Genomic DNA, 27285 nt, shown 5'->3' with positions numbered 1-27285 from the left:
CCACAGAAGAATGCAGCCTATTAGAAAATCTGGTAATTTCTGCTTGCCAAACCATAGTTACCATCCATCTGTTCTTGCCAATTGTGGAAAAAGGTCAGTTTTCAGCAAAGCCATGCATTTCACAGAAGGTATGTGAAGAGAAATTTCACAAGGGACGTGATGGATCCTGATTCTTAGTGATAAACCTTTGGGGCCAGCAGGGTTGGCATATGGTTCAGCATGATATGGAGGCTTGGGTTCCCTGGCTTCACTTCTTTGGCGTGGAACTGATAAAACCTGGCTCTGAAGTATTGTTTTGCTGGACACCAATCATGGGCAGCAGGAACGGCCCATTTAACTCTCTGTGGGAAGGAAGCCCAGGCTGTGTTCACAATAGTGCCATTGTAGTGCTGCAAACTGCTCTCAACAGCTTGACAGCACTCGGGAGGAGGGTGAAAGGGGCTGCTTTACTAATTGCCCTCCAAAATAAAGAAAGAGGGAAGTAACTGAAAATTAATACTGGCTTTCTTCATAAAAATAGAAGCAGCCTGTCTTCAAGTTTTAAAAACAGTTTTTAAAATCAACTTTACTGCCCTCCGAAGGGTACTGCAGCAGCCTAAGGTAAAGAGAAAACATTCTCTTCGACTATAAAAGAAAAAAAGAAAGGTAGTTGTAAAGTTTCTGAAAGTACAGATTGGAATTAATGACAAAATTTCTCACAAGAGAAGTTGTCTCTGTTACTACGTAGTGTGGAATTGCAAATCAATACATATCTATATATGCAGTCTTTTTACTGGACAATATTTCATATTAATATAACTTTTATTTGTGTAATTTTACTGTTTGTAGTGATATCTTCATGAAAGGCATTTTCTTTACTGTTTTGCTCATCAGTGAATACGTCTATATATGCAGAGGAAGTATTTAAGGTAGATATTTAAATAGTTGAATGTATGAAAACAGTGGGCTTAAGCATTCATGCTAGTAGCAGAGAGTGAAGAGCGAGTTTTGCTTCTGTATTTTTACACTCATCAACCTTAATTACTCGAGTTAAAACTGATGTAATGCTGAGTGTCAGAGTGGGGATAAATCCCTCTTCCCAAAATCAGGAGTTAGTATGTGGGGCTGCAGTTCCCCCTGGCCTATACTGTTCCATGTTATTTGCGGGCTGAAGCGATGACTGCAACACCTTGACATCTCTCATTGGCACATTCAGTGCAAGACCCTTAATAAACTTCAGTCCCTCTGCGCGCTGGCCCCGTGCCTGCCCTGCTGCCTTCTGCAAAGCCGCTGCTGCGGGGTGAGCGGCTGCCTGCGAGCCGTCCCGTCTGCTGCGGGAGCATCGCGCTGCCGAGGGCCTGGAGCAGTGGCAGCTCTAATGGGCTTCAAAACAATTAGCGCAACATACCTTATAGGTTCATCGATTCCTGTCTTGGGTAAGTTAGTACGACAAATCCTCCCTGGAAGTTGGAGTAGGAATTCTGCTTGCAGAAGGACTTCAGCACCGTTTCCTTCACTGTTTGTTTTCACCTCCATAGCCTGTTACTAAAACATGGACAGGTGGGGTATTTGTAAATACTGTCATTAGTCTTCTAACCACCCAGCCAGTAAATTTCATGAGTAATCTGTTATAGTGTTGAGGTATTCGTCCTTCTGATACTGCTAGCCCTTTGATCTTACTGTCTTTTTAATTTAATGCTAAAATGCAGTTCAGGGCTTGTAAAACCAACAATACACAATACATGGTACCAAAATTGAGACTTCCTACTATATGTTTGTGGTAGTATGCTCCTGCTATATTTCAAACAGATAATTCATTGAATGCCCATTCTTCCTCTTACTGCAGAGTAGATTATATTTAAGTCAAGATTAATGGATAGATTCTGATGTTAAAACGCAGTCTCTGAGCCTGTCGTTCCCTAGAGGCATATAGTGCATTAGTTTAAGCCAATATGCTGCTTATCACAGATACTATGACACTGTCTTAAATGACAGTTTACTGTACTTTGTTACTGCTTACTCCTGTAATAAAATCACTATATTGTGTTCTTGATAATTACAATATTAAATAGAAACTTAATTTGATTACTGCACATTTAGATACAGATAGTTCTTAAGTAATTGCCCACTGTAAAATTTCTGATACTCATTTTTTCTCTCGTGAGGTGTGTTCTGTCAGTGTCTAAGCTTAATATTTTTTTCAGTCACCTTAGCGGAAAAAGTGCTGAAAAGAGATCCACAATGGGATTTTTTGGTGCAAAGGAATATTTTTATCCTATGGTTTTTCACTTGAACCTTGTTGCATTTAAAATCCTTCCATAAGATGCTTTCATTTCCCAAAGTCCTTAAAATAAATAACTTCTGGGTTCTACAGAGTTGAAGAATTCAATAAGTATTGTTATTTCAGATTTTTTTTTCCCCTTAACTTTGAAATTGCTGGAAGTCTGAGCATCAGTTTTGTCATTTTTCCTGCCTAAGCAGACGATCAGAATTATAATTCATTCAATTCAGGAAGTAATCTCATTGTATTTTTATATTATTATCTTAAAAAGATAACTTTTTTATATAGCTGGTTTTTGTATAGTTTAATTCTGGAGAATATTTATACTAAAATTAAAATTTAAGTTAAGTCCATTACACTTGCACTCTAATTCTACATGTCTTTATAAGTGCCTTTTGTAAAGGAGCTTGGTGCAGAGTGGTTACATTTTTCATTTCATAATTGAGTGTTTTAAGCGGTTATGCATAGTCCAAATTTTATCCAATTCCAGCTTGTGTTAATGGTGCTACACTCACACTGCCTTAGCACCTGTTATGGATTTTGAGTCATCTGGCAGCCCGTGGGACTTAGATAAAGAAGTACCAGGTGTCCTGCCTGTCTCTTAATTGAGACACAATGTAAACAATATAGACTTGGCAATATGGTTATAGGAACAGATTAAAGCCCAGCTTTGTCTGTGCTGATGAACCACAGCTTTTTCTTCCTAGATGATGTTATAAACCACTGCAGAATTTAGTTAGCTGTAAGATCTGATGGAACAACATAAAAATAAACAATATATTAATGATTTTCCTGGAAGGACAGTGTTGCAGAATGTTAAATGTATTGGGTTTTCCAAAGAAAATGTAAGCATCCATTACAATTTCTTGCAGTAATTTAGCAATTTTGAAAGTGCTCACACTGTAAAAATGAAGATTCTTATATAAATTCAGATAAAGTCAGTGCTTTTCAATATATAATATGTTGGTAAACTAGGCAGAAAGCAATAGCGTTGACTTGGAAACACTCGGTCGCTGCAACTTTATCTAACCTATGCTTACCTTGCAGGACTTTTAACCATTTAACCATAGGGTAGATATACTGGAAATAATCTCCTTTAGCTGTAAGATTAGTAGTCTTAAAGAAGAAAGCCTCTAAATGGCAAAAGTATGTGTTGTTATAATTTGCCCAATAACTTTTAATTTATCACAGATTTACTGAGCTTTTCAGTAGTGTAAAAAAATTAACAGTAATTTTCATTATATTCATTCATGCAACTGTATGCGTTGGAAACAAATTGTAAGATCTGTAATGATGGGATTAATTTGTATGGATTTATCTATTATATATTCCCTTATTTTCTTCATGGAGAAATATACCTCAGAAATTGCCTCAGAAAGCCCTTTTGCAGTTACAACTTGTGTTGAAAAAGAATTTTATTAAAGATGTTAGATATTACATTTTACGTTTGCTTAAATTCTACAGTCTTAGTCTGTTACTTGTTTTTCATATTTATTTTCATTTTTTAATGAGATATCTACATTAATTAGTAGATTGTCATATATACGTTACTTCTTAAAATTAGTGATTTTGGATAATTAACACTGAGTCCCTTCTGTAGTTGTAAAACGTTTTCATGATATGCAACATACAAGTTTACTTTTAAAATACAACTTTGATTCCTCTGATTTTTATGTTCCGTTTTTATGAGTAAGAAAATATATTGTTACATTTTATTGCACAAGTGATGTACTAGTATTGAAAATATGGTTTCAGTAGAGGAAAAAATCACCTTGGAAGACTATACAATTTTTAATTCTTTCACCTGTTTAGTGTCAAGCATAGTAATTTTTTTCTTCTCTTTCACCTAAATAATTTGCATCAGATATGAGGAGAAGGAACTGAATTCTGCTTTCTGAGTCATCGGTGGTGTGGCTAAGTTCCAATTGCATATGCAGAAGCTGCTTTCATTTACAGCATAGCTGTGTAAACAGATGCACGGAGTAAAATATTTATATGCCATTTTCAATATTGATGGTATTTAAGAAACAGAAAAGAACACAGGCTGACTTTGAGATATCAAGTTGACTTGAGTAAACAGAAGTTGCAGCTGGAAAAAAAAAAATTCTTTATTTGTATACTGTGCAAACTAGATGTGGAAATGACTGAAATGCAATAAATAGGGAACACCATGATGCCACTTCTACAGAGTCACTTTTCAGAATATAAGAGAACTTTAACTATTCCTCTGAGTGTGGCCAGTTGATACTGATCACTCACCTACATACAACACGCAGCTAGTTGCAGGGCTTCCAACACTGGATCAATAGCAGCCTGACTTACATCCTTAATTCTAAGAGCCGACAAAGAGCACAAATTGTTGTGACTCAGTATTGAGTTCAGCTGGTTTGACAACCACTGCACAATCTCTCCTTTCAGAGTGAGATTTCCCAGAAAAAACTTCCATTTCTGTGATGTGTGGATTTTGTCCTGTCTTCCTTCAGAAATCAAAATCTGCTATGGCTAACTTTTCCCTTCAGCTTCTGTATAACCTTGGTCCTAACCTGTATTTGTTATCTTTTTACTGGAGGCAGTCCTCCTTTCACATTTCAACATCAGGAATTGTAATTTACTAGGAAAAATCTGCCCAATAAAACTGAAACTTTCATCATTTTAAGTACGTCAAACTGTAGCAATTAATTCTGTGGGGTTTGCCTACCTCCTCAGGCCGGGAAGCAAGAAACTTAAAATCTCCTGCCAACATATTCCGTTCAGTGTGCCTCTCTGTTTCTTTCTTTCATTTGATCTTTAATATCCTGGGAGCATTTTTGTATGTTGACAGTACTACAGATTTGGTTTTTTTCTAGAAAAGGTGTGCTTCTAAATTTGCTGAGGGGGCAAATGTATTAAACAAGAGGGTGCCACCTTATGTAGCTTTTATTAAAATATTATAGAATCATAGAATTGTTTTGGTTGGAAAAGACCTTTAAGATCATCAAGTCCAACCGTTAACCCAGCACTGCCAAGTCCACCACTAAACCATGTCCCTAAGCACCACATCTACTCATCTTTTAAATACCTCCAGAGATGGTGACTCCACGACTTCCCTGGGCAGCCTGTTCCAATGTTTGATAACCCTTTCCATAAAGAAATTTTTCCTAATATCCAATCTAAACCTCACCTGAAGCAACCTGAGGCTGTTTGCTCTTGTCCTATCACTTGTTACGTGGGAGAAGAGACCAACACGCACCTCACTACAACCTCCTTTCAGGTAGTTGTAGAGAGTGATAAGGTCTCCCCTCAGCCTCCTTTTCTGTAGACTAAACAGCCCCAGTTCCCTCAGCTGCTCCTCATAAGACTTGTGCTCTAGACCATTCACCAGCTTCGTTGCCCTTCTCTGGACCCGCTCCAGCACCTCCACGTCTTTCTTGTAGTGAGGGGCCCAAAACTGAACACAGTTTTCGAGGTGCACCCTTACCAGTGATGAGTACAGAGGGATGATCACTTCCCTTGCCCTGTGGGCCACACTATTTCTGATACAAGCCAGGATGCTGTTGGCCTTCTTGGCCACCTGGGCACACTGCTGGCTCATGTTCATATTGTAAATCTCTTTTATAGAAATAGTGTATACATGCAATTAACAAACCTCTTGCAGGTGTCCATTGATTCTACAAGCAAGTATCTCTAGGTGGAGGATTTTCATTTTCTAGTTAAGGATGGAGCAGTGCTTTGGTTTCTGCTTGTCTAAATTATTTTCCAAATGCCTAGCTGACAAAGTCATACTCTCCACAATCATATCAATATATATTGGCTTCTTAGATGATTTTGCTAACAGTTGGAACTGCCAGGGATGCAGCTGTACATGTATTTCTGACAGTAGTTTGTAATTTAACCTGAAAAAGTCCATCTTGCTATTTAGAAATCCATTCTCTGGCTTTTTTCTAAGAGGTATTTCTAGGTGATCATCAAACACTCCTCTTTTTCCTAGCACTGGAATCAAAGAAATCTCAGGTACTACATACTGTCAGTAATGTGATTGCATATTCCAATATACAGTTATATTGTGATATACTACACAGTGGTGCACAGATATATACAGGTGTACACATAAGCATCAGGAGGGAAAATTTACGAATAAAAATTTCATGGAATTGTCTCATTTTTATTTTTGTTCAGTTTTTCTGAATGGGAGGCACAGTAATGGAAAAAAAAATGAGTGAAGAGCCGATATTTTTACTCCCTTTCACAAAGGGAGTCCTTTTGTTATAATTCTGATTTTGTTTTCCTAAAAAAGAAGAAAAAAAAAAAAAAAAGGAAGTTGTGTTATCAGTCTGCTGGCCTTGACCAGCCCATTGGTAGGGATGTATGCCTGCAGCATTGTTGAGCTTACAACTTGGAACTTCGTAGTTCTAGGGTGTTTCCTGAACTATAGTTATCCTGATGCATTTTAAATCATCTTGAAGTCATCTGAGTCAAGCTGAGGCATAACATTTTATTGTGGTATCTGAAATGATAAATACTTTCTTTTGACTTTGGGAAAAATACAGGGTTTCTGCCATTGGTAACTTCAGGTACTTCACAAATGCATTCCTTTTAAATTTTATTGAACAAATTAAATATTGATCTTTTAAACACATTTTTCAGACATTACAAATATTTCCATCACCATTTTAGTGTATTAATGAACTGTGAATCTCTTCATCCCTTTTTTAACTGTCTGTCATTGAGTAGGTTCCCCAGCATAATCCTTCCCTCCAGAAGCTGCTGAGGAAATCTGTCTTGATAAAACATTTTTTGTATTTGTTTTCCAGAAGTCTTGAGAGCAGTTAGGCGTATAACTACTCTGTCGATCTGACCCAAGTTCTTCCCGACTAGCCTTAGAGGTGCCCAAGTCTAAAATATAGATGATGAGAATCTCCACACAGGAAATGCCTGGTCTTGGATGCCTCTGAAGTTCACAGGTATCTAAAGCTTTTACTGCCACCCTTCCCTGGAGATGTGCCCACTTCAGCGCACACTAGAGCTGCCTGAGTCCTTCCTGTATCCTGAACAACCCAATGCCCAGTTCATGCCTCTCACTATCCATTCGGTAGGTAGGTATTTCTTTGCTCATCTGACCTGCAAGGAAGAAATGCTAGGAGTTTTGAAGGTATTCTCACTGGATCAGAGCCCACACAAACACAACAGGAGGTAACTCCCTAGTTATATCAATCAGCCAGGAAATGAGAGCGCGGTTTCCAATTTTGAGGCCATATCTCCTGCCTCTTAAAAAACTATTCTAACCATTGGGACTGAGGACATTTTGTAATCAGGCACACTCCGTTCACTGCTGAAATTGCTCTTCGTTTCATGAAATAGGATCTCCTCTGAATCACAGGGAAAGTACATCCTCATCTATATAGCCTAATGGTTATGGTACTTTCCTGGGAGAGGACAGTCCCTGGATTCCAGTCCCTGCTCAGGAAGTGTTTGTTACCAAATGGTCTTTGGAGCAGGCACTAGGATTTCTTCTCCAGCCCTTTTGCGAATCTAGCACTTAGGTGCTCTGGTAATAGGTAGATTAGAGAATTGTGAAGTGCCATATCCTTAATTAAAGTCTTGAAAATTTGACTCCATGTTGAAAGTGCGTTTTCATTTTTTTCAGCCTCAGGTTAATGACATTTTGGGATTGGTATTCCCTGGATGATTATAACATAGTAATCATGCAGAATCAATCAGATTGGAAGAGACCTCTGGGATCATCGAGTCCAGCCGTTGCCCTGACACTACCATGTGAACTAGACCATGGCACTAAGTGCCATGTCCAGTCTTTTCTTAAACACATCCAGAGATGGTGACTCCACCACCTCCCTGGGCAGCCCGTTCCAATGTCTAATGACTCTTTCTGAGAAGAAAAAAAAAATGCATCCACTCTTCTTTAACTGTGAAATACTAGATAGATTTATTGTAATGCATTTTATTCAGTTCTAAAACTTACAGGCAGACTTTGTCCTAAAGTCTGAGAAAGGTGTAAATAAGAAGAATGGAAAGAAAACGTGTAGTCAGAATGTCACGATAAATCTATGGAAATTACTATGAGGAGATGAATTCAGCAGAAGGACTTGAAAGATGGAGACAGTAGAAGAGGCTGAACAATGGGAAGTATGGGATTTTGTATGGTTAAAATTACAGGAAAGGACCTAAAGACTAAACAACTAGAGATGTGGGGAAATGTAGCAAACAGATCCCTCACCAAATTGAAGGATGACAAAGCCATGGATAAAAAAAATTAGCAATGTGAGGGAATTGTTTTGCATATAAAGGAAAAAGATTAAGATGGTGGATGAAGATGCAAGGAGGAGATTGCTTGTATTATTGCGGCACATAGATATCCATAGCATACACCCCAGTCCCATTATACTGAGATGGAGTACAGCACAAGACAGATGTTGGTTGTCCCTCAGAAGTAAAGCCAAGTATAAAACTGAAGACAACAAATGAAGGCAGATACAAAATTCAGTGAAATGTGAAACAACAGTAGACAGCATGAATAGTTGTGTGACCTGCACAGCAAGGGACTTAAGTCTTCCAAAGTGTTTTCCTTGTTTCTTTTTAGATAAGCATCGTAACAAAGGGGAGAGTTTGAAGGGGGATTGTTTTGTGGACAGTTACGGAGACCTGGTGCTAGGCATAAGAAGCCACATGGAAGAAAGTACAAAAGTACCTGTCTAAAAAATGTCAACATGAGTGAGAGTGACTGTGTTGACTGACTGGAGGCAAGAGTAGTTTTGACAAAATTGATCAAATAGGTATGGGCTATAAAGTTAAAATAAGAAGCCTGCATTTGTGCTAGGGAGTGGCAGATGGATGGCAATATCTGAAGAGAATGCCCTGTCTAAGCAGTATGTTCAGGAAGTGGGCTCTGCACTGCCCTGAGTAGATACAAGGAGGAATAAAACTCATTCGTTGAGGTCAAAGGAAAAGATATGGCAGTAACTGAGACGTGAAGTAAGATCCTAGATAATTCATGTAGATGGCTAGGAAAAATTTTAGCTTAGATTATGCAAAAAGCATCTGCAAGATGTAGATGTATTCTGCCATAGGAATCTAAACAGAGCTTGAGTTAAAAAAGAAAGTGATAGAGTCAACAGTGATGGAGAGCTTTTGGGTGAAGACATGAGATGTTGTTTTTCAGGCAGATTAAGCATAAGTAGGTGATCTGACAGTCAGGATTTTGGTGCTCGTTCCCAAATGCAAATCACCAGGTCTAAAAAAATTGCATGTTTACAGTAATAATGGAAAGCAGAGTATTTTCAGTATTAATAGAAATAATTGCAGATTTAGAGAATAAGTAAAATGGATTGTAATGCAAATGAAATTGTAGCTGGAGTGACTACAGCCAGAGTGACCTATAAAGGTATGATTTCTGATTTTTTCTTGTATTGATTATATTTTTCAGATATCTTCTGAAAAAGTATAATGAAGTCATTAGATTTTTTGTTATGCTTTTTGTGGATTATATATCTGCAAGTTTTAGCTGACAGGTTTGGGTGAGTGCCTGTATAATTAATGTATATCTTACCTTTTTATCGATTCTCTCTTTTGTTCCAGTTAGCTGCTTCTTCAGAAGCAGAAAGCTCACAACACTGTTGTTTAAGTGTTTAGTCACTCTCTGTGCCAGAGTCTTTCTCCATTGCCTTGTCCATGCATCCTTCCCATTCCATCTTAATTGCTGATGCCAGTGGCAACATCCACTCGCAGTAAGAATACAGCTTGCATTGCCCTATTATTACTAGCCATTGAGTTTGTGTGTGCCATTCAGTTTGTAGGTGCTAATAACTCTTCCCTAGAGAGCAGCGTTTTAAAGAAATAAATGTCTAGCCTATTAGAAGTAATGTAGAAATTAACTACCATGGGTTTATGGTCACTCTTGCAGATAGTTGCATTCACCTACAGCGTAGAACTAGATTATCTCAGCCACAAAAGCAAACAAATTTGGAGTTTTAAAATACTAGAATGTTCTCAAAGTATAAGTGAATAGATGATAAAAGTATCCCAATCTCAGCTACTCAGTCTCTAGGACAGAAAAGGACTTCTTCGGAGGAGAGCATGTCCTTTCTTAGTGCAGAATACAGCAAGCTTTGGACTTGGCGTTCGCATCAGATTTTTGTTTTAAGTCGGGTTCTGTTTTTAACAATCTGCGGATAGTTTTGTGGATTGTTAGGACGAGCGGCGGCCTGGCTAGCTGAATTACTTTTCTCTGATATAAGCATGTCCTCTCCACTGTGTAATGAAAACATCATTATCCTCCTCAGTCAGCATCTGTGTCGAGACTTCTTTATTTGGTTAGGAGATAGGTACCTAGACTGGAGAATGGGAATGTCCTTGTCACGTTCAAAGCGGTACCTTGCCTTCATTTTTGCCTTATTTGTGTATAAGCTTTGGATATAATAGGATAAACTAAAAGGTTTCCTTTGGAGACCTCTGAAAGTAGAGCATTTTAAAAGCAGGTAGGTGTCTCCACCCTACTTTTTCATGAAACATTTTACCCATTCAAGCAGACTTTTAAAAACAGCTTGTTTTGATAGCAGCCTGTTCTCCTGTGGGCCTTCAGCCTTTGCTTCCTGGCAGCACCTTTGGTGCGAAAAGAGAGTGATCAATTGGGAGACTATCAGTGCCAGCATGCATAGAGTGATAAGTTAACACACCACTGGGAATTTCTGGGGCCCACCAAGATACTTCACTTCTAATGTGCTAACAAGCTCATTTTTCTACCTCTTGCCTCTTCAGTTATTTTTTTTTCTCAGAAGAGCTTAGAAGTTGAGTGCATCAGGCATAATGAAAAGCTCTGTAGGAGGGAGAAGCAATAACCCCATTTTTCCCTTTTCAGCCAAATAGAAAATTAGTTTCTGGTAATACACAAAGGCCAGTATTTTTTGTGCAAGGGGCACTGCTGTGAATCAAAGGACTCTATTAACTGCAGAAAATTCAGCAGCTGTGAATCTCCCCCAATGAAAAAAGTGCTTTTCAACAAGTTGTGAGATACGTAGTATTATTTAGACTTTAACCATCAGTTTCATCCTCTACCACTTATACATAGCCTCTTAAAAACTGTGCTATATTACTCTCCTCTGTTAAGGCTCAATACTGTGTTTATCCCCCAACCTAAGAACCGTTACAATGGAAGATTTTTGTATTTTCTCTTGTCCCAGTGCTTCTATTATAGCTTCTCCAGCCTGAGACTTCTGCTGAGGTTCAGCTGTCTTGGGATCCAGAAGGAATTCGGAACACGGTTTTTGGAGGGAAAATGGTTTCCCAGTTTCACTATGTAACCAGGTTTTGGTCTAAGGAAGTGCAATGAAGATAAGTTTATTCGCTAGAAGTTGTTTTCAGATAATACATCCTCTATACATTTTTTCATATTTAGATATACTGCAAAATCTACTATAAATATTGTACAGAAAACAACTGCAATAAGGTTTCGTAGGAAAAGTTCTGTAATTGTTGAAGTATAGTTTCAAAAGCTAAGATGAAGGGTATTGTTTCCAGCTGTAATTTGAGGCTGAGGGTTTTATTGCTCATCATAACTGCAAATAGTATCATTATTTATTTTAAATGTTAACACTTGTTATTAAAAATGCGTATCACTTGTAATGCTGTTTTTATGTTTGTATTGCTAAAAAACATGTGCAAGGTGAATGTTATCCCTGTTTCACAGGGGGTGAAATGTAGTCAGAAAGGTAGTTTCCTCGCTGCCCCTGTCCTCCCCAAAAAGAGCAGCAGACCTGAAATCAGACCCCTGAACCTTCAAGAAACTGATTCTGAGTGCATTCCTCCACAGCATGCCGATTTGTTTGGGTTTTTTTAGGGACATAAAACAGAACTGTGTAAGGAGAAAATGACCTCACCAGCTAAAAATAAAATATGAAATAAAAGTGTACACAAGCATAAATGCCAGGAAAATATTCTGATCATTTTATGGTTCTGTAAGATACTTGGAGAAGGTCTCCCTCGTTCAACATACTGAGTCCAGCTGGAGGACTTCGAAAGTTGTGAGAAAAGGTTAACTGATTTCTCAGTTCAGGAACTGTACGACATGAAGTCAGCATGGTAGTTTTTCTTGATAATTGTATGTTGCTGCCTGCTGCTCTACATTTTGACAGCCATTTCCACAGTTGCTTTCATGAACAGCAGAAATATTCTCTTTTTCTCGCTCTCTCTGTGCTAACAGCACAATCAGGCCTGCTGGAACAAGAAGCCTGGAGAGGGTTCTTCAAAAGCAACAACCCTTCAAGATACCAGTCTCTTGTCAATAATATCAGAGAGGGGGAACACAGGGAAAAGAAGGAACTACAGTATTTTGCTGCCCTGCCAACACCCTGTTAGCCAGCATTTAAGGGTCCTGCAGATTCTTTACAAATATTCTTGCTTGTTTTAACAGCATAGTTGATGAGGTGTTTTTCCCAATACTTAAGTTTCGCTATGTATTTATCTTAACTGCGTGTGTGTGTGTTGAGGGATTACGGAAGCAGTTTGTTATGGAAAAGTGCAAAATTATTTATTTTGTTAATGATAAGGTTATTTTTCATGCTATACCTCTTATAAAATTGTAACGTTTTTATATTTAATTGACCAGATTACAGCCAAATCAGTTGCTTAAAAGAGAGTATTTAAGATGCTGTTCAAAAAAAATTTCAGAAAGTTTTGCATCAAACATGAAAAAAAGATAGTTGAACTATAAGGTTTACATTATTCATATTTATCTTAGAGTTAATATTACTTGAGTGCATCAGATAATATCATAGTTATGTAAAGAATTAAAAATAAGTGTGTACAGTTACTGAAATACATTGTATGTATTTAACAAAAACAAGAATTCTTAATTACTAGGCACTGATATTTAGCACTTACAGTACATGTTATAAATTGATCCTTAATTCTTGGCCAAACCAGTTATGAGGAGAGAGCACGATACCTGCAAACAATTGTTCAACATCATCTGGAGCCTACAACTTTTGAGGATTTTGCTGCTCAGGTTTTCTGTCCAGCACCTTACCACCATTTGCCCTCAGAGACAGGTAAGAAGTACAGTAAAGAACTGGTTTTGTACAATCTTATTTGACATGCAGTATCCTTATTTATAAAATCTAAAAATTCAGACCTTCGCACATCATTAAAGTTACCATTAATCTGAAAGACTATATGTACATATTTGAGAACCTGGGCAAAGTTGCTTTTAAATCTTTATCCTGTTGCCTGGCATTGTGAGCCAGTGCCTGGCATTAAGATTTGGCTAGCTACTTTAATATAGCATCCAGACTCTGTATTTTTACAGTGAATTTTGTTGCGTTCCCCTTGATAAAGTCTCCATGGAAGCATTGGTACTCCTTCCCCCAGACTAGTTCAGGAAGCTACATTCTTTAATCTAAGTACACCTTCCCTATAAGAAAATTTTAGGGCTCGCTACATTTTTAGAATGTAAAGTTTTAAATTGGAAATCTGAGAGCCTTGCATCATCAATTTTGTTTCCAGGTTATCAGCTGCAAAGGTGGTTTTAAGGTCATTTTTGCTTTTCAGTAAAATACCTGTTTTATAAGAGGATACTGCATTTTCAGTTACTAATGAGAAAATCGGTAAAAGAAAATGAGTAACTCAAGGCCTTCCTGTTCTGAAATTTCTTGTACTCCTTATGATTATTTCATTATTTTATTTCCCCTCTTTTTAGATCATTAAATATCAGTTCTGTTTATCTGAAGGTAAGACAAAGTGTCCAAAAAACCCCTTTGTTCCTCTTACTTTTACTAGAGCACTAAGCTTGTAACCAAATTGTATGCGAACTTTCCTTGTTGCCCTTGTTCACACTAAAAAGAATTTCACACTGATTGAGAAATGACCACTACGTCTTCCTAAAGTTTTAGTCTTTTACTAACCTCAGGTCTGCATGAAGCACTAACAGTGGTTCTGGGATTAAGGTAACTAATGATAGACACAGTTGTTGAATGAGTAACACTTTATTGTGTTGACCTTTGTTTCTCAGCATGAGCAAGTAGTAGTGGATGGCAGTGGTGTGTTTTGTACCCTGTACTGTCTTTCATTGATGTTGTAAGACATTCTGCAGTGATAACATAGGAGAGAAGGAGAAGAAGAATGTGTAACACTTGAAATTCTTGTTCAGAAACCTTTATTTAGTGACGAATAAATCAAAATGCTTCTGTGGAAAAGCTGTAAATCTAAATAAAATAAATTTTGTAAGAATAAATTAATTTGGCAACTTGTTATCTCAAAATTTGTTTTTCAATTGCAAAACTATGCAGAAATAAATTCTAAAATTATAGAAGATTTATGATTGATAGGACTACAGAAAGAATGACAGAGATGTTAAAACGTTGAGACTCCTTTGCTTGTAAGTATAAACCATAAGTAGAAATGAGGTGCAGTTTCAAAGTATAATAAGGGGTATAGTTATGCCAATGCAAATAGTCAGGACCAAAGGGAAACAAAATTTAAAGTAATTTAAAATTAAATCAAATCAGTATAAAAAATAGTAACGTAATTTAATGTATGAAAACATTTGAACAGGAAAAATCTGTAACTTGAAACATTAAAAACAATAACCAGGGTTACCAGTCCTTGCCGCATTTCCTACCTAATGCACTCAGTAAGTGTTCAACACAACACTTTTGAATGGCTAGTATATATTCTGTGTTCTAGTGCACTTGTATCGGTTCTGCCTCTTCACTTTTGGAAATCTCATTCCAGGCTAAATCATTCTACCCTCAGCCTCTAGTTCACTCTTTCTGGGTGAAGCAAACCTGCTCTTCTGTACTAGTTTGGTGCACTGGAGATCACTGCTCTGCAGTGGCAATTCCTGTATTCCTTTAAAACTTGTCCTAGTCATACTTGGTGTTCTCTAACATGATCTAGAAAAAGATTATAATTTTTAGAAACTTGATTTTAGACTTAACCTTTCAATCAAATGTAATAATTTTCGGCAGGAATCTCATTAATAGGAGCTTGTGATGTATTTCGCGTCTGCGTGTATGTGTGCGTGTGTTTACGTACCTCGGAACATGATGTCCTGTCCTGAGGACCACATTCTTCTGGACCTTGCGCTGTGCAGTGGAACTGACCAACACATCAGTGTCAGGAGCAGCCGGGAGCTTCCTAGGATAGACGTGCAACACAGTGTGGCCCAGCATCAGAGTCAAAAAACCTGTCCCCAGACCTGCCTTACTCTGAACTTTCATTCCAGCACAGGGACTCTCGGGATGCTCTGGCAGTCCTGCTCGCAGCCTGGGGGCTCACCCCGGTTTGATCCGGGGCTCCTGGGGCCCTGGTACTCAGCTCCAGGACAGAGTGCCTGGAGTAGCATAGCACCGCACCATCTGCCTCCAAACTGACTCTGGAGTGCACAAATTCTAAAGCCTGAGGCAGGTATAAATTAACACTGCAGTCATCTGCCAAAAAGGTGACTCCAGGGCTTGGGGTTAGCCTGGAAACCACAGGTTTCCCATACTAGCAAAAGCAGACCTGTGAGCGAGGTGGCTACCGATGACCCAGAACTTTGACAGACCATGATCCCAGGGAAGAGTCCACCAGATGGACTATTAAAAAACCACATGCTGCTATGATTCCAGGGTCCCTACAACAGACAGATTTTTTGAAAGATAGGTGAAAAGCTCCGAATTGTGTGACGATTGCACATAGGAGTGGCACTGGAGTCCTGCCTGGGAATCCACACACATTCATCACCCCCAAGATGACTCAGACAAAACCTTGCAGGCTCTCTGCCAGACATTTCCATGTCATCTGAAAATTTCTGACCAGCTTCTAAAAATTCATCACAATTCTTTTTTTAAATACAAAATATTTCATTTCTATCTTTTTTTTAAATGAAAAATAACTGACCAGAAGAGACTAGAAAAGATTTCCACATTTCAGATATTATAGAATTTATAGATCTTTAGTTGGATCATGATCTCCAAGATTACAGTTGCTGAATATATTTAATTTTTAGAAAATATTATATACAATTTCTTCTTCTAAGAAAGATATATAGAAACTGTGAAATTACTACAGCCCATCACCGGGTGCTGTAATTTTGTTGTTACTGTTGTGATCCTGTTGGCCGGTTTCAGCATACCAGTTTTTTCATCTGAGCTATGATAATCAGAGCAAATAGAGAACATGTCATTTGATAACAAACTCTGTTTTCTCAGATTGACATGTTTTATCAAAGGGTCAGCCCTCAGCAAAAGCTGTTTCCTTCCTTAGAGTGGTTGCTCTTCAATACAATGTGATTGTGGCTGCTGCTATTTTATCTAGATACTTAGTTTGCCCTGTCAAAATATCTGACAAGTCCACCTTCCCATGTTTAGGAACCTGACTAGTGTAGTGGGTGTGTACATTTTTAAAAATTGAGATTTACCTGCACTTAATCACAGAATACAATTCAGTCACCTCTGTACTTCTTGCTTTGTGCTGACTCTGTTCAATAGAGTAACTGCAAATACTCTGTTAAATAGAGTAACTCCTGCTATACAGCTATTGAATAAAACCAGATTTCTGTGACACCAGAATAGGTTGAGGGAACTATCAATGGTAAGCTCAATGATATTGAAGGGCTTATTGACCCCATGATGCTAAGATTCTGAGCTTTAAATTGCACTGATGTCTTGGGTTTGGTTTTTCTCTATCTTCTTTTTTTCCCCTCTTCCTACTAAAACTAGTACCTCGGTATAGTAAAACTTATAAAGAAGGAGCCTCTCTACATTAGTCATAGTATTTTCCTTGAGATAAAAGCATCAGACTTTGATCCCAGCAATCATTCCTTCTGTTTTTAAGTCTGTGTTCAGAACAATTCTGCTGCCTCCCTCCCAAAGTAAGTGGGGATGCCAGCTGACAGGCAGGGAAGCAGGGAGTGTAGACGTAGCGGTACTTCAGCCTTGCACAAGAGAAACTCAAATTCAACAGCCTGCATCTTAATCTCTTTTACTGCTTGTTTGCTGCGTAACTTTGAACTGAGAGTCTTTTTGGCCCTGTATTACCCCTTCGCAGATGAGTATGATGATAGTATTTTCCTTGAGATAAAAGCTTTTCCCACTGTGGAAGCATCTAAGCAACACTTGGTGGTGGTGGTCGTTGAAGTTTGTAATTGGAAGTGAAGATGAAGTACAGAAATGAGGGCTGTATGTCTGGCAGGGCTGGGAAGAGTTTCTCATTATCCCTTCTCCAGTCCAAACTTAGGAATTTTTTTTTTCATTCCAAATCACAAAACCTCAAAACTTACTGAAATTTTCCAAAAATTTCATATTGGAATAACTGAAGCTGAAACTTTGTGCATTTCTGAACTATTGTCCTTAAGTTGACCACTTGGGTGGTAGTAAGCTGGGGATCCTCAGCACTTTGGGGCAGTAAATTCAGTGTGGACTGCTAGAGACCCAAACAGATCAATTTTCTACATTTAATGAAATGGGTCCACTGAAAAAAATAGAGTATGATTGTCCAATTAAAAAGCATCCCATGCATACACACAAGGGGACAAAATTAAATTTTAATCCTGACATTTCCTAGTTTTTGAAAGTTTGAGTTTACAAATGTATTGTGACAGCATTTTCCTTGTGTAATTCCTTCCATTTTTATTTTAAGGCATAGGGCAAAAGAGAAATTCTGTGATACTGATTAACAGCCACATGATTCATAAGCAAAACTGTAACCTCTAGATCCACCACCAACTCCTGCAGACTGATATAGGGCAATAATTGGTTGTAATGGTAAGCTGTCTTACCTCCACCTGAATCTCCACCCGTGGAAAAATTGGGAATTTTGCCACTGGGTTTCACAGATACTAGTTGACAGAGAGGAATAGGTTTACCCAATATGTTTCCAGCCAGCTTCTGAAGAGCATTCTTCACTGGCCATGGGCTCTGCCACTCTTTTGCCATAAACTTAATTGTTTTTGCTGTGTTCTTTCTCATGGCTGGTGCTTGGTTCTCTCTCTCCTACCCAGTTCCAGTCTTATAGGTCTTTAGGCCACTCACCGTCTCTTCCTCACCTTCTCATCTTGCTTTGCAGCTGCTTTTGCAGTCTTTCTCTCTGCATCCGCTTCTCTCTTCCTTTCCTCATTTCCCAAAATTAGTGAGAGACTTAATTACTTTACTCAAGCAAGGCTCTGCAGAGCATGACAGACAACAACAATCCAGCTTCCAGTCCCGATTTGGACTGGAATTTCTAAGAGCGGCAAAGGGCACAAGCTGTTCAAAAATGATTGCCCTTTTCGCTGGAGGTCAGGCAGGGAGGCTGAGGTATCTATCTTAAAAGGCCATCAAAATTTGCCAACATGCACAAATGGTGTTTTCCTCTGTGGTCATTCTCAGAGATGGCACTCAGGAAAATGTTGATCCAGACAAGAAGGTGTGATAAAGCTAGATGTGCTGAGAGTAGTCCTGCCATGCGGCACCCTGTCTTAACAACAGCACCCTGTCAGGCTTCTCCGCGGTGAACTGTTCACCTCTTTGAAAGTCAGAACTGACGAGCGAGATGAGTCAAGCCAATGCGTGTGTTATGATACCTCCGGATTCCTCCACCTCACCTCACTTCTAACTCAGTCAGTGTGTAGCTAGGATTCTGTTTTACATTTAAATAGTTAATTTCTGAGTCAAATAACCAACATACTATTATTAGAAGATCCTAAAATTTCCAAATGGAGTGTGAAAATGTCGCATTTCAACTTTGTTGATCCACCTCCTTGTTCAGAAGCAATTGAAATGGCTTTACATTATGGCCCCAAAATATCATAGCTCATCAGGCTATGATATTTGTCACTTGTCAAGCCTAAGAGATGAAAAATATGGATTACTTCCTGACATTTTTCAACCTCTTAAAAACCCTAACACATATGTTTTGTTTATTTTATAGAACTTTCTGGTTCTAGGTCATTTGTCAAAAAAACCTTATTTAACCTTACTTTTATATTTCGGATAACTAAACATTTCATTGTGTAGAGAGAGAAAGACAATAACTTTTTACACTGAAGATTTTAAAAGTCTGAAGGGGAAACAAAACCTGCAAAATTTCTGTATACCACATATAATATCCACATGTGTGTATGTGCGTATGTATGTATATATAGATATATATGCTTATTTAAAATCCAAAGAAATTGAGTTGTTAATCAGCCTGTTGGTTGCTGTCAGACTTTAAATATATTTTAAGTGCCATTATTCTTCACTCTTCTGATGTGTTATGTTCAGATGTGAAAATCACTTTACATGACTTCTGTTCTTCAATAGCTCTAAGTCAGTTTCTTAAAAAAATGGTATTGCATGTGAATCTGTGCTTCTGTCTGCAGGAATTGGAAACAAAATTTTAAGATATGACAGGAATAATACCTTAATTGAAATAACGGGGGGTTTTAAGGTTTTCTTTATCCAACCTGTGCTAAAATTTCACACTAGGGTTTGACACTTCGATGCAGACTAACTAGCTTAAATACTATGTTTTTTCTTCTTTACATGATTCGAGGAGTCTCATGTTGAGACTGGCTATAATTTTAACATACTTAATACTGTGAAACAGCTGGGGAGCAGAAGCCATATATCGAGTTGCCATTTGTTTTTCCTTCTCGATTGTGTGTATGTGTGTGAGTATTTAACTGTTTTCACAGACTTTAAGCAAGCATTTCGGACAATGTTTAGGACGTATCTATCTCAGTTGCTATGAATAAGGTTGCTGGATCTGGATAATGTTATAGAATTCTTTTCTTTCTCTCTCTCTTCCTTTTTTTCTTGTAATGCTTAGTTGGTAAGTATGACACCAGATTTCAGAGCTGTTGCTTCATTGCACATAACTAACTCATCACTATCTTTAACCTGTAGCATGAGCAGCAATTGCATAATGAAATTTGAAATTCCGTTTTCTGTGCTCATCTGTTAATACCCTTCAATCTCTGCAGTTCGTGTCTCATGTCTCACACCTGTTATCTTTTATCTTTCTCCCCCCCCTCACTTCTTTCCACTCCTCCTTCCTCATCACTTCTTCATTCTCAACAAAGAAAGAAATGCTGTGATATTTCTTCTCCTTCCAAAACCTCCACTAGAAAGCATTGGCCACATCAAGGTAAAGGGCAAAGGCTTGAAACGGAAGGTCTTTCACGCTAGCTGTGAATGGTATGCTGTGCAGAACAACAACGGTTATTTTCTGTTCTCTAACTTCCACCGTTTGAAATGCTTTAATTCCTTGTAAAATTAGAACAAGATAGAATTTCAGAAAATGAGAGTGCATGTGTCCCTGCCTGCCTTTTTCTGTATGGCACAGTGAGTCAGGCATTATCATGCTTTTCCAGATTGTTTGGCAATGAAGTACCTGGTTCATGAACAGAATTACTGTCACCAGCTGGGGAACAAATAACAGCCCTTTCTCCTCCCTGTCACTTCGATGGCTTGTGTCAGTTTGAAACAGATAGAAAGTACCGTGCCGTCTCTGGAGCAGGCAGGTGATGGACCAGGCGAGGAGGACAGCTGGGTCACTAAATCACAGAGGTTTTTGACAATATTTAATGTACTCATAGACTTCTTACTTGGTGACCTCATTTGATTTTAGAGGAGTCTTTCATCATGATCAGTTTTGCATGGTTTTTGCACCCTTTATGTATGAAATGTATACTGAGGGAAAGAGATCTTCAGTCCTGATTATTGCATTATTATTTTAAAGAATTACCAGTAATAGCATGATGTGGAAGAAACAGTGAGTGATATTCTGGCTTACTGAAGTCAGCAGGGGTTTCCCCATTGACTTCTGCAGGCCTAAGCTTCTGTCCATAATTTATACGGGTCAGAAGCGATCAGTGGCGACTGAGGTAGTTGAGGTCAGTCAGGCTGTCAGTCTCTGTAAATGGCTAATTAAAATGTAGTTTTAGTTTTGTGGATGTGAGTTCATAGTGTTAATTTTCTGTACGTGGGAAGGAAAACGTAATTTTGATTTCATAGTTTCTCCTTTTCCTTTTGTATCTCTGTGGAAGAAGATTTGGAGACAGGCTGTTTGTAAGGAAGAGCCTTGTCCTCTTGCAGTGAGGACTCCGGGCCCACTGCAGCATAGCTCTGGGCACTGGGCTAATGAACTATATACCGTTATCTCAAATTCATCTTGTTCCTTTTACAAAGAAATGTTAACACATAGTGCATCCAGTCAGTATAATGTGTTCAAGCTTCTGCCTTGTGAGCCATGTAGGAATTTGCCTTTTGAAGCACCAACTAAAGTTGGGGTGGGAGAAGATGTTTTGCTCTCCCAGTTGGCCCCTGATTCACTCCACCTCTTCAGCAGCATTCCTAGAGCTCCTTTCATGCGCAACGAGCTGTTAACCTTCATGTTCTCATTAAAGACTGGTTTCCTCTGGGCTGTGGTTTGAACAACAGCTCCCCATCCCTGCAAGGGAACTGGAGGCGTCTGTTCTTCTGGTTAGCAGGAGAACGTCGCCCATTTCTGTGCTGCCTCAGTTGCTGAGGGCGAGGGGGTTCTGCAGTCCCATAGCTCAGTGCTTTCTGGCATCATCTTCTCCGTAGAGGTGGATTTGTGGCAGTTGCCAGCTCCACGTGCAGTGCCACCACCCACAGCTCGTAAAGGGCTAGGAGGTGCTGTGGGGGTGACAGCAGCACTGAAATTCCTCTCTGCCCCTTGTGAATAGATCCCGTGCTGCAAGTGAGGAAGGTGGCACTGACCTGTCTGGTTCTTGCTGTCCTCTGCAGGCTTCTGCCCAGAGACTCAGCTGGGAGAAACTCCAGCAGCAGCAACAGCACAGGTGGATGGAACAGACTTAGCCTCTCCAATGTCTCCTCGGACTAGCAAGAGCCGCATGTCCATGAAACTGCGCCGCTCCTCTGGCTCGGCCAACAAGTCCTAAGTGGCAAGATGCCTGCAGCTTTCTAGTGAACAGCGATTGGCCACCCTTCCTGCAGCGACTCACCGCTTTCCGTTAAAGGATAATGTCTCTAATGTGTGTGTGCCTGTCCCCTGCATACCCCTTTTCTGTATGTTTATTTTAAACAGTGACACTGGAATTTTACTTTAATATTTTAGCTTTTGTGTTTTTTAATCAAACTCCAGGCTGCCTTTTTTTTTTTTCTGGGTTTTTTTTTTGGTTTGATTTTTTTTGTTTGTTTGGGTTTTTTTCAGTGCAGTTTGTCCTCTGCACCTTTTACCTTCCTCAATTATTATGGTATCTTAACAGTAGACATTTTTAACTCTGGTTGATCTTGAGTCATGTATGGAATTGGAGACTGCAGTTTGATTACACTATATTTATTGTGCCCCATTGCAATTTTCTCTGTAACAAAGAAAGAAATATGTACAATTTGAAAATGAATGTACAATTTTAAATTGAAGTTGCATTTGTAAAGTCTTTGTCAGATGTCACAATGTTAATGCACAGGTTGTGTACAGATTATTTATGTTAAGAATAAAATAGTTCAACGGCCTTTCAAGCATTACAGAGTCAAAACAAAATAACTTGCTCGTAGCACCAACACTTTCTTCACAAAGAAACATATCATTTCATAACTGTGCAGGTGATGTCATAATCTATGCCAGAAAAAAAAATCACTGTGCTGAAATTCTGCTTATGCTTGGCTTCCAAATATTTTTATAATGTTTGCTTTTCCAAGTGGTATCAATACTAAATGCCATCAAGTTTCATGGGGTTTAGCCTTTATCACCGGGCTGCTGGGTCTAGATGTATATTGTTGTTTCTTGCATTAAAAAAAAAAAAGAAAAAAGCACTTTCCCGATAGAAATTCATTGCTCTGATGATGTGTACTAGGGAAGAAAAGGGAACATGCTCCATGGAGCCTGGCCTGAAATGCTGATGATTCCAACCCTGTGAGTGCAGATTAGTACACACGTTCCACCCACCCAGAGATATTTTTCCTACAGAAGATTAAATGCTCACATTTTGAGTCTGGCAAACAACAAAATGCTGTCAACAAAATGTAGCATGACATCGGTACTAACTGCATGTGTAAATATATCATATGGGCAACAATAAAAAGATAAATGATGTATTGTCATTCATGTAGTATCTACAAATTTGTAACGGTTGAGGAGAAGACATGCTATTTAATAATACAATAAAATTATTCTTACCACCCTTTGTATATTAGTGGTTCATCTCAGTGATGAGATTCTTACTCCAATTTATAGAAGAATAAGATGTTACACGTGGAGCAGTTATGTGTGATACACAGCTTAGTTCTCATTTGTATTAAAAAGTACACACGAGTTCTTAGGAACTCTTTCCCACACCATCGCAAGAGCACCGTACTGAAAACTTCTCCCCAGATCTAGTAAATACAATGCATGTAGCTCCACAGGTAACGCAAAGCGCGGGGCGTTCCCTCCTGGAGGCTGGTTGTTTGAGTGCTAATTGTAGGAGCAGTTAATAATCATCAGGTTTCTGTGGTCCAAAGCCCTTCGCCTTTGACTGCACAAGTGGAGAAAGGAGAACGATGATTTGAAAAAACATAGTGACCTTCTCCAGGGGAGAACTGATTTAGCTGCATAAACGGGCATTTTTACCTAAGTCTCTGTTACAAATGATGGGAAAATCCACAACTTAAAATAACATGCTTTATTTCTGGCATATGAGAAGAGCGAGCTGTGAGTTTAACCTCCTTTGTCAGACAGCAGATCTTGGCTGCTTTAGGTTATATTGTATTAATTTATTTGTCCAGGTCCTGGAACTAAAACAACAAAGTCTGTGAAGCACATTTAAAATGAAGCATTTATCACTTGCTTTCAGCCTTTGGGCATGATACACATGAATCTTTTGTTGTGTGTAACAAAATATAGCACTACAGAAATAATTGCTTTAGAGGATGCTAATCAAAAGATTGAAATACTTTGCATGCTCATTTCAGAGAGAGTGTTAGAACAAAGACTATGGCTGGGATCAATTCGGTTCTTCGGAAATCACCAGCTGACCCACTTTGCCCTGCTGAATTCAAGGAAAGCGTGAGCTTTGTTTTAAATCGTTTATTGAATTTGCTTGCCCTTATTTTTGGCTTCATCTGCAATCGCATTTGGAAACAAGCACCCATGCCTGGAAAAATTAAATAAATAAATATATATATAAATAAATACTGGCTAAAATGTCAGTAGCTGGTAAATTCCACAGTATTTCAAGCATTTGGCCAGCCCACTGTTAAAGCCAGCGAATACACACGGTGGGTTGCTTTTCAAAAGGTAGGTCTCGTCAGGGAGAAGGAAGGTAGCCTGTCATCTTTAGCAGCATATCAAAGGACTGTTTCATGTTGTAATTTCAGCTGTTCACAAGACTCGGAGGAGCTCACAGCAACAGCGCAGCTCACCGGGGAGAGGGCTCGGGGGCCACCGGGGTGCGGACAGGGACCCTCTGCCTGCCCATGACGCAGAGGCTGGCAGGACCACATGCTGCTCAGCCTGGCGAGACTGAACTGCGCTTCTTGCTATTGTCCGTGCTGCACTAACAGACCTCTGACGGAGCAGGTTTTGAAACGGGCGGCTGCCGGAGACGTGCGTTTTGCCTACCACACGGTCGCTGGAGTACAGAACCACCGAGTAAGCAGGAGATGCGTACTTAGCTATAGAAGATCAACACCTCGTATTCTCATTAAGCAGACAGCACAATTAATTTTCCATATGTTTTGCTAGCTATTATATGACTTGACATTGACTTAATATGAACATTTACCTTCTTGACTATCTTAGTACAGGGTACAGCAAACAAAACACCTCACAATAACTTAAATGTTGAAGCTCGGGGGCTAAGGCTATTAAAACAAGGTCACTAGATCAGGCTTCTTTTCTCACGAAAAATAATTCCTCTCTTTAAATATCGTATATACAGCTGTACTTCTGTCCTGGGACCGAGAGTAGCTGCGGAAGATGTACTTTCGGTGGACCGGCACCCGCCGCCCCGGCATTGCCCGCACCCCGGCAGACGCTCGCAGGGCCCGGCTCCGTGCGCGCTGCCTCCAGCCCGGGGCCGTACCCGCACCCGCCAGCCCGGAGCTGTACCCGCACCCGCCAGCCCTCCTTCGCCTGCCCCGGCAGCCGACGGGCAGCGCTACGCCTCCCTCCCTCCCTCCCCGGCGGGGCTCGGCGCGGGCGCTGCCGCCCGGAGCCGCGGAGGTACCGCCCGTCGGCTAAACCTTCCGCCGTGCTGGTACGGGGCGAGTTTCGGTACCCACCGGCCGGGGAGGCGGCGGGGGCGGGGGTGGGGAGGTGAGGCGGGAGTCCGCGGGCGGCTCCTCCGACTTCGTAGCCGTGAGTACCGCGACTTTCCATAGGAATTACAGCGTGGACAGGACTGGCTCGGCTCGCCCGGGCTCCCGGAGCAATCCCATCGCGGGGCGGCGGCGCGGGCCTAGCAGCCCGGCCGGACGGGCATCTGGAGCAGCAGGACCTGCCTGCTCTCCGGCGGGTGGCACTTGCTGGCGTGCCGCGCCAGCCCGGGCGCGCTGAAGAAGGTGGCGGGGCAGTGCTTGCAGGGGAAGCCCTGTCGCTCGCCGCCCGCCGCGCCGACCTCGGGGGGCCCGGCCGGCGGCGGCGGCGGCGGCGGCGGCAGCAGCAGCTCCTCCCGCACGGCGTGCCACAGCCGGTGCTTGTCCCTGATGTCCGCCGAGGGGAAGCGCGCGCCGCAGAGGTGGCAGGCGAAGGCGAGCTGCCCGCGCTCGGGCGGGCCGTAGGCGGCGGGCCGCGCCGCGCCGTGGGTGCCCAGGTGCTTGCGGAGGTAGGCCTGCCGCCGGAACCGCTTCTGGCAGCAGGGGCAGGCGAATGTCTCCCCGCCGGGAACGCCGCCGGGGCCGGGAGCAGGGCCGGGGCCGGGGGGGGCCGGGGCGCCGCCGGCGCTGTCCGCGCCTCCGCGGTGCTGACGGGGCGGCGGCGGCTGGGGCGGGGGCGCGGCGGGGCCGCGGGGCCGCCGCTCGGGGCTGTTCTCCTTGCCCGGCGGGGCGGCGGAGCCGTCGGCGCTGGGTGCGGGCCGCGGCTTGTGCCAGCGGCGGTGCGAGGCCAGGTTGGCGGGGCAGCTGAAGATCTTGTGGCACTCGGGGCAGCGGTACTCGACGCGCACGATGCGGGAGCAGCGGTGCTGGGCCAGCGCCAGCGGGTCCGCGTACTGCTCCTTGCACAGCTGGCAGATGAACTCGCCCAGCGGCGTGCGCCCCGCCAGCGGCCCCGGCCCCGGCCGGCCCTCGGGCCCCTCCTCCTTGATGCGCAGCCCCAGCACGGGCGAGGTGGTCACCTCGTCGGCGAAGCTCAGCTTCCGCGTGGCCTTGGCCTTCTTGGCCGGCGCCTTGGCCCGCGACGGCCGCTTCAGCGCGGGCACCGGCACCGGCGGCGGCGGCGGGGCGGGCAGCGGCGTGCGGGGCTGCAGCAGCAGCTTCTCGGCGGGCGGGAAGGAGGCGGCCAGGGGGAAGGACTCGGCGGAAGCGGGGGAGCTGAGGCACCGCTCGAAGAGAGCCGCCCGCGGCCCCGCGGCGCTGCGGCGCCCCGCCGCCCCCCAGGCGGCCGGCCCCTCCGGCGGGGCGAGCCCGGGGCCGCCGCAGCCGCCGCCGGGGGGCCACGTCGCGGGGCAGGCGGCGGCGGCGCCCTCCTCCTCCTCGCCCTCCTCCTCCTCCTCCGCCCCCTGCCTGGCTTCTGGGCTGCCCCCGGCGGTGGGCGGCGGGGGCGGGGGCGGCGGCGGGGTGGGCGGCGGGTCCCGGTCCGGGTCCCGCTCCCGCGGGCGCGCCCGGTAGGAGCCTCCGGGGCGCCGGCTGCGCTTGACGAGGAAGCCGCGCGGCATGGCGGGGCGGGGCGGCGGGAGCGCGGTGCTACCGGCCCGCCCGGCCTTTATACCCCCGGCGCCCGCTCCCGCCCGGGCGTCATCCTCCCTCCGGCGGCGGCGGCCAATGAGGAGTTGGGGCCGGCGCTGGCGGCGGGGGGAGGCGGTGGCCGGGCCGGGCCGGGCCGGGGCTCCCCGCTGCCGGGGCGGGCGCGCTGGGTCTGCGGGGACGGGCGGGGTGTCCGCGGCAGCGCATCACGCGGCGCGGAGCCGGGGG

General features: G+C 42.1%; 2 protein-coding genes across 10 annotated transcripts in view; one reads left to right on the top strand and one right to left on the bottom strand.

Annotated features, from left to right (window-relative positions):
- RALGAPA1 (Ral GTPase activating protein catalytic subunit alpha 1) overlaps positions 1–23360 on the top strand; it is a 143737-nt gene extending 120377 nt beyond the window's left edge. For 5 of the 9 annotated variants that reach the window (XR_011048079.1, XR_011048080.1, XR_011048077.1 and 2 more), the window contains 4 exons: positions 13172–13296; positions 13944–13974; positions 20271–20335; positions 21961–22048. Coding sequence is in view for 3 of the 9 variants with exons in the window: in XM_068399690.1 (XP_068255791.1) it covers positions 13172–13296; positions 20271–20385; positions 21961–22057 (337 nt within the window). In the remaining 6 variants the exon portion in view is untranslated. Of the gene's footprint in view, positions 1–13171; positions 13297–13943; positions 13975–20270; positions 20386–21960 lie in introns of all 9 variants that reach the window. The other 4 variants (XR_011048076.1, XM_068399690.1, XM_068399689.1 and 1 more) reach the window with 4 other exon arrangements.
- Positions 23361–25613: 2253 nt separating this feature from the next.
- On the bottom strand, positions 25614–27029 carry INSM2 (INSM transcriptional repressor 2). The gene has a single exon (XM_068399937.1). The coding sequence runs from the start codon at positions 27027–27029 to the stop codon at positions 25614–25616; it is 1416 nt and encodes a 471-aa protein (XP_068256038.1).
- Positions 27030–27285: the final 256 nt, after the last annotated feature.

The sequence above is a fragment of the Nyctibius grandis genome, chromosome 4 (genome assembly GCF_013368605.1).
Source record: "Nyctibius grandis isolate bNycGra1 chromosome 4, bNycGra1.pri, whole genome shotgun sequence".
Classification (NCBI taxonomy): domain Eukaryota; kingdom Metazoa; phylum Chordata; class Aves; order Nyctibiiformes; family Nyctibiidae; genus Nyctibius; species Nyctibius grandis.
This window is presented reverse-complemented; position numbering and strand designations above follow the sequence as displayed.